The sequence below is a fragment of the Onychomys torridus genome, chromosome 1 (genome assembly GCF_903995425.1).
Source record: "Onychomys torridus chromosome 1, mOncTor1.1, whole genome shotgun sequence".
NCBI lineage: Eukaryota > Metazoa > Chordata > Mammalia > Rodentia > Cricetidae > Onychomys > Onychomys torridus.
In genome coordinates, this window is record NC_050443.1 from 131463842 (window position 1) to 131471595 (window position 7754).

The window sequence follows — 7754 nt, forward strand, 5'->3', positions numbered from 1 at the left end:
CTGCTGTGAGGAATACTTTTAAGTTTGTTTTTTTTTTTTCTTGGGGTATATGTATGTACACATTCTTATTATGCAGTCCAAGCCACCCTCTAACTCTCAATCCATCAACTTCCTGAATGCTGGGATGCTGCCATGCACCACCAAGTTTTTTGAAGATGAATCTGATGATACAGTAGAACAGGGCACTCAAGAAACTCACCATTTCTTTGAGCTACAGGACTGAGACATTTTCCTATTTCTTCTCATTTAATATTTGTACTTTCTCTGGGCTGCCTTCCACTTGAAACCTATATACATATTCCTTCACATGCAACTGAATAGAGCTTAAGCCAGACTCACTGATTTCTGAAAATCCTGCAGTCTCTGTCACACCTGTGAGACATAAAAACTCTAGGAGAGGGGTCACTCATGACGTATTGTTCATAATCTTGTTATTCCCCATAATAAAATTTTAGACCCACTTTTCTTCAAACATGAGCCTTGTTAACATACTTTATTAAATGGAAAATGCTGCTGACAAACAAAATGATTTAATAAGCGCAAATAAAATAAGCCTTTCTAAACATAATGAAAAATTATCTATACCAAAATCACAAATGGAATAAAATAAAATAGACCTTTTATAGTGCTGGGTCCAGATGTTTACTGTGTCTAACTTGTTTTCATGAGCCAACTCGTTTTTTTCTCTTGGAGTTTATTCTATATTGTACTACACCAACCCAGGAAGCACATTTATTTGCGGCTTTAATTGATCTCTTTCAATTCTCTATAATCCCACCCTAGTTTTGATCTCTTTATTTTATACATACACAACTGTATTTTCACAAATAGTAGAAAGCAGGGTCTCACTTCCTCTGAGCTACTCCAGTGCTTGGCTGAGTCCTGTCACATACTTGATCAGAGAGAGTTCTAGCCTGCATAGAACCCCTTAGAGGAGAGGATACAAGATGAGTCACTTATCCTCCACCTCATACAACTTATGGAAGTTAGCCCTCTCTGACTCATGGTTCATTTATGAAGCAAGATGTTATGATTAGACATGGCCCCCAACTCCAAGATCTCTCAGGTTTAACTAAAGTAAAAAACAAATGGTACAAACAAAATGTTAGATTCACAATGCTCCACTAGTGCACAGGCCTCCTGAAAACGACCTTCCCCAGGGATGTCTGTTTCCTAGTCTTCCATGCTGTGTGGCTCTCACAAGAACATTAAAAGTGGAGCATTACTGTGTTGTTTAAGAATCTCTGGCATTCTCAGTGGGGACCCAGACCTCATCTTCCCCTCATGACTAAGCCCAGAGAATGTAAGATGATGGAGCTCTGTGACTCTTTAACCTGAGCATTCCACCCACTGTTGAATATCTAGTTATAGTACCTGTATCACTCATCTGTTAACTTGCTATAAAAAGTGATTAAACCAATGTACATTAGTCAACATTAAACCAGTCTATTAATGCATAGCCCCAGCTTCTAAGTATGGAAGTACAGTGGGCTCCATTTTTCCCCCAAATAGAATCTGAAGATGTATAGTTGCTGTTCTTTGCCAGCTGTGGGCAACAAATACTTGGGGATGACTGTCTTTTGCTGACTTCTGAGGATGTGTAGCAAGGGCTGCTTTTCAGTGCTAGGGATAGATTGCATGACACATCTTCTAACCCTCTGAGACAAAGATGTAAAATTATTTAGAATATACATAAAGCCACGGCATACTCATTGCCTCAGCACAGCAATGTTATCTTTATTATGGTAATTTAAACTGAGATAGTCTAGGACTTCCTATTTCTTTACTCAGTCTTTTCAGAAGTCTACCAGAACTAGTAACAATTTCTCTTCTGCCTGTAAGGCTGTTAAATGCCTAGAAAGGCCACTTAGTATCAAGGAATGTCAAAGCACTAAGGTACGGGGATAGTGCCCTTGTTTCTACTCTACTGTATCACCAATACAAACAAAAGTATGTGCACACATATGCATATACCCAGAATAACTCTGTACCCATTTGTTCATATGTGAGCCAACCCTACTTGATGAAATGCCTGTACTTTAAAGTTTTCATAAATGGATTCTGAGAAAACGAGGCTTCAGGGAACTACCTATATCTCAACAAGAAAGGAGAAGGAAGGGCTAACTGCTACATTTGCTTGTCCTTGGGCCCATAATGGCTCTCATGTGCTGAGGAGATTCCCATCTGATGAGAAGAAATGACACGGAGGTCATGGATTGACCTCACGGTCCACTGTGAAAGCTCTTGAAGGACCTTCAGGCCCCATAGCTTCTTCTCAAAGAGGCCACCATTTCCAACAGTGACAGGCATTCTATCAACCTCATTTTCGGGGATCTTCTGTTCCAGAAGCACCATTAACTCCTCTAGCTGGTAGGCAAAGGCAGAAACTTGGAGCAGGAGAGTATGTATTGCTTGATGGAAGTCACCTTCAGTTGGAGTGAAATGCACCCTCTGGTCTTCTAAAAGCTTGGCCAACATCCCATGGAAGGTACGGTAAGCCTGGAGGTTCTCTTGGAGTCGCTCTGCCTCTGTCATCTCACTCCAACGATCAGTGCTTGCCACTGGCACACCATCCACAGAGTCCAGGTCGATATTTTTATTCAGTCCCTGATGCTTCACCTGGCCGAGGATATAGCAAAACATGGTATATTCAATATCATCTCAATTCCTTTCTTTAATCACAAATAAAATTTCCTTCCCTTCTACAGTCAAAGACCCAAGTTGTAAAGAAAATGTCTAGAATGGAAAGCCTTCACTTGGGGAGTCACGATCTTGAAGGACTATCTGAAGTTCCCTATTCCCTCATGTTTACTCTCATGGTGAGATCAACCCTTTAGAATACAGTAGGAACTGAGTTTAAGTAACCATTAGAGTCTCATAAATGGCAAGGCTTTTCAAAAGTTATCAATTCTTAGAGAACGTAAACTTGTAACTTTATCTGAGGTCTGGAATATTATCACAGCAGTCCTTTAGTTGGAGCCCTTAATGAAAAAAACAAACCCAGGACTCTACTTAACCCGAGCATTCCACCCACTGTTGAATATCTAGTTATACTACCTTTATCACTCATCTGTTAACTATAAAAAGTGATTAACCCAATGTTCAAGTACATTAGTCAACACTAAACCAGTTTATTAAGGCATAGATAGCCCCTGCTTCCAAGTATGGAAGTACAGTGGGCCTCATTTTCCCCCAAATAGAATCTGAAGATATATGTTGCTACTTTTTGCAACTAAATTAATTAACCCAGATGGTTAATTTAACATTTCCACAAGACTCCAGTGAATATTCCAGGGAATGTTTTTGACAAATTTATTTAGTTACAGGTATACTTCTGATGTGGAAAACTAAAATGTAGGTAGCTTATATTGTACAGAGGGAAACTATAAATTTCTCCAAAATCCCATAAGGTTCTTCCTAGAGCTACAATCCTTTTATTTCCAAAGCTCAAAAATTCTAGGAAGAACCAAAACTTAGAAAGTCTACTATCTATCCTAGTATGAGTCAGAAAATAGACAAATCAACTAATGTATCTTCTCACTCAAGGAAAAGACCTTTCTCTTAAGCAGTCTAGAAGAAGACAGTAAGGTTATATGAGTTTTCTCAAGGGGGAGGCCATGCCAAATTATAGGTGTTTAATATATGAATAACAATTAAGACTAGAGTTTTCATAATTGGTTATGGGGTTAAACATGATGGTTAAGAGGTGAGTTGAAAACAGACAACAGCAAAATAGACAACTTACATAAGACTCCATAAGAGCAGTCAGGTCTGAACGAATCTTCCTTGCTAGCCAGATAGAACGGCTACAGAGGTCCCGGCGGTGCAGGGTCAGAGGTGACTGCTCTGCGAAAGCCATCCCCCTAAATCAACTGTCCCAGGAAACAAGTGAGCTGGTTTGCTTCTGTCTTCACTGGGCCAAATAAGAAATGTGACTCCCACAGACTAAATCCACTGGGCATTCTCTAATGGGATTGTGCACCCCCATCCCCACCCCCTGCCTGACTCAGAGGTGGCAGCAAATTCCTGGCTGTGGATTTTTGTGCCTGTGGAATCAAAGGGCCCTTTTTAATCAGTCTTTTCTTTCCCCCGCAGCGTCTGCCTCCATCTCTCTCCTCCACTCAGTACTTAGCACTTGTTTTTATGTCATTGTTTTGCTTTTGTACTTAGCAACAAGGTCACTATCACACTAATCCTCATGACACCCACCCCTGCCTAATGTAGTCTGTTATTTACACATATAATCTGTTGACTTTATTCTGCTTTCTACATTCTATTTTTTAAAAATATGGTATATTATTGAATTAGGTGCCATTCATTAAATACTGTGTTCCAGCATTTAAACTTCATTTGATTCTTAGGGTTATTCTGGGCTACATATCAGTATTCTTTGGGGTGTAAATAATATTTTCTCATTTGATATATCAGAAACTTTTATCAAAGAAGTCAATCCAATAAACTAGATTTGTGTTTCTCCACTGGTCTTTGGGTTTATCCTGCTTCCCCTCTCCCTTTACCATTTCTTTGTGTAGCTCCTGTTTTGTGCAAGAGACAAAGACTGTGTGTTACAGGTCCTTTGTAGCATCTTTCCATTCCCATACCATATAAGGTTAATTTAAACTTGTTTAAAAATTAGCTAAAGGAGCATCTCTAATCTCAATCATGGTGCCTTCCTAGTAGCTACAGGATGTGGAAGGCACTGTTTAGGCCTGTTTGCTCCCAAAGGAAACACCCAACCCTAACTTGGTAACATTTCTGAGGCAGTTTTACTCAAGTGACAACATGCTTCTTTTTCTTCCCAGTCCCAGTCATACTCCATGCTAAACAAGGCTTTGAATGAATGAACAAGAGAACGAACAAGGCTTTGAAATGAGGACAAAAGAGTTAAAAGGTGCTTATAGATCTGCCATTCTATTGTACTGCACTCAGTGGGTGATGCTAATTGGCTAAAGTTTAAAAGTTTCATCCTTAAATGGGTCAGTGAGTGTCCCTATTTCATATCACATGTTGCCAAGAAGTTCAAACATTTGCCATCTCAGGAACAAGTTGACATAGGCAAATAATAAATGAGGAATGACTGTCATTGAACTTTTACCAAGGTTAGACTACGTTTTCTCTTTATATTAGAACTTGACATAGGTATTAACAGCTTTGTCAAGTCGCACTGATGTTAAATACAACCAAAGTTCTGTCATTATCAGAGTAAACTGTATTTCACAGTATCCTAATGTCCCCAAGTAAGCAACTGAAACACCATCTGGAGGCTGCCAAAGACAGAACTACAAGGCATCTCAGCGTTAGAACCGCTACCCAACTCTCAACAAAGAGCAAATAGCAGTACACAAAAGCCTACCCTGGGGGCATCTGTTTTCTTCATTTAGCAGCATCAACTGTTTTATTCTTGGATGACTAACCCAGTACAACCAAGGAAGACCAGTTGCTTCCAGGAAGACAACTTTTATTTTTCTTCTTTACATACTTATTTTGAATATGGTTACCTAGATTAAGAGAAAACAAGATTTTAAAAGCAAAGTATCCCTTTTATTATAATTTTTCTTTAAACATAACTTTTAAACCTAGATCAAGTAACCACCTATCTCTCATCACAGGAAAAGGGTCCTGCACATATCAACAGGCAAAAAATATTTTAGGAAATATAACTGCCCCATTATAATGTTCTGATTTTCTTGCGTATATGGAAAACTGGAAGGACAGGAGCAAAACTGGTCTGCAGTGAGGCTGTAAAACCTCACTCAGGTTGGGTTCACATTCTTCCTCCAAACAGGTGTAAGGGAGGTCCAAGTGCTCTATAATGATGTTTTGCATGCTCATCCCCAGGACTCCCAGCCAGTGTCTGACTAAATCCTGTAAAATGTATTAGGGTCTAATTATGCAAAATATACCAGCAACCCAAGCAAGGAGTATGCATAACTCCCAGAAATAATGAATAATTATCACAACTATATCCATAAAATTTAGACTTGCCAATTGAAAATGGAGGTATGACTTAAAAGATAGTAAGATGAGTATGAAATATCTATCATGTTTTAAGATTAAAAGGACTCCTTAAAGGACAATTAAACGAGTGGCATGGGAAGAAAGAAAATGGGAATAGTGCTTAGTTTGCTCATTATAGACTTTTTTTTTTTTACTATGCTAGCACTTGTTCTCAAAAGAAAAAAAAAGTTTATGAAAAATATCTTAAAATTTATTGCAAACTGCTATAATAATTTATTGTCAGCAAATGGTAGCTATGAAGATGACCCAGCCCTCTTTACACCCCCTCCCCCAAATGAGAGGACAGGAAGTTTCTTATTATTATAACTAGTTGCTTTCCTGGGGAGGGAGTGAGGTACAGAAAAGAAGATATTTCTCCCCATCCCAGAAAGAAGAGATGTTTACAATGCAGTCTGCTTTTCTGTGGGTGGCTATATCTAATGGATGAGTAAGCACTCTAAGTGAAATTTATGGAGACAGTCTAAATGTGAAAAACAAAGGGTAAGTGTAGGATACAGATAATAGCTAGAGAAACAGTATCAAGTAGAGCAACTTTGTTGCAGTTCCATTTATAATTACTCTTACAGTATTTTCAACTCTGTGTACCAATGTACCAAAGCCAATATACATTTCAAACCAATGTACCAAAGTCAAATTCTATGGGGTAGGACAGCCTGTCTTCATGCCTTCTCTTCCCTCAAGTGGAAGGGATGGCCAAGTCTGCAACACTCTAGAGAAAACAATAATGTGTTTAAGATTGTTCCTGTAGGTGTCTTCCTCCCTCCTCCCTGGCATCCCAACCAGTGACATTGGTGGGTGTACAGTAAGTGTCTTTCAGAGATGACATTTTTTTGAGGAAAAAAATTAAACAGAGAAAATTTGATAAACTCCATAGTTTTAGTGTTTGTGAAAAACAAGCTGTTCCTTATTTTGTTCTCAGATTCTTAATTTTCCCAACAGTCATCATGTATTTCTGACAACCCGCCAGGTCTTCAATGGCAGATTCTGAAGCACATAAGGAGGAACTGCACTTCTAATTCTCAAAAAAAAAAAAAAAAAAAAAAAAAAAAGGGAAGCTGAATTAGGGTTTTAGTCTTCTGAGAGGTATAAGCATGTAAAAACACGATCTGCATCTCCCAATGATATTAATAATCCACAATGCATTAAAATTCCTACTCCAAGGAAAATAGATAATTCGGGGAAAGCCAAAGACATTATCACACAGATTTCCACCTTTGTTTATGTCTATTCAAACTCTGTCTCTTCTATGGGGGAAACAAGACACAATAGTTTTCTCTTAACCAAAACAATAGGACTGTTAATTTTGTTCCTTCATGAATGACAGGGTCTGGTCTTCCACTAAGGGAGACCTGGAACGACCAATGACAAAACCAAAACCGAAATCAAAACAAGGAGCCAGTTAGGTCAGCAGGGAGATAAATGCAAAGAAATGGTAAAGGACAAAAAGAGAAAATAAATTCACAGAAGAAAAAATTCTTTTAAGTGTGATTCAGACCTTGAACAACATTCCTCATCCCCTCAAATCCTTGTATCTCAAAGAGCACACTAGTTACCACAAACCTTCCCTAAGGCTTCCAAAAAAGCACTAGGCTACTGTAGTGATTCTGTTAGTGCTGAGGACCAGCTTTCTTTAAAGGCCACTGGAAAACTATGATTTTAGAGGCTGGCTGTGCTTCTTTAACTCTAAGCCTTGCCTTCAAAGTACCTCTTGTAGGAAGGATCCCATGTCAGAATAA

General features: G+C 38.7%; 1 protein-coding gene across 2 annotated transcripts; it reads right to left on the reverse strand.

The window, feature by feature from the left end:
• Positions 1–238: 238 nt before the first annotated feature.
• Cntf (ciliary neurotrophic factor) lies at positions 239–6141 on the reverse strand. 2 transcript variants are annotated; one of them, XM_036206406.1, is made up of 3 exons: positions 5354–6141; positions 3746–3872; positions 239–2619 (listed from the first exon to the last, which is right to left on the reverse strand). In XM_036206406.1, the coding sequence occupies exons 2-3, from the start codon at positions 3857–3859 to the stop codon at positions 2128–2130; spliced, it is 606 nt and encodes a 201-aa protein (XP_036062299.1). In that variant the 5' UTR covers positions 3860–3872; positions 5354–6141; the 3' UTR covers positions 239–2127. The 2 variants fall into 2 exon arrangements, with proteins under 2 accessions (XP_036062299.1, XP_036062291.1); XM_036206398.1 differs by having other exon boundaries at positions 240–2619; positions 3746–6141.
• Positions 6142–7754: the final 1613 nt, after the last annotated feature.

Excerpts from the sequence above, each read along its gene's own strand:
- Cntf (XM_036206406.1), bottom strand. The coding sequence starts at position 3,859 with ATGGCTTTCGCAGAGCAGTCACCTCTGACCCTGCACCGCCGGGACCTC. Across the intron at positions 2,620-3,745 it reads CTGCTCTTATGGAGTCTTAT|GTGAAGCATCAGGGACTGAA; the intron begins GTAAGTTGTCTA and ends ATCCTCGGCCAG.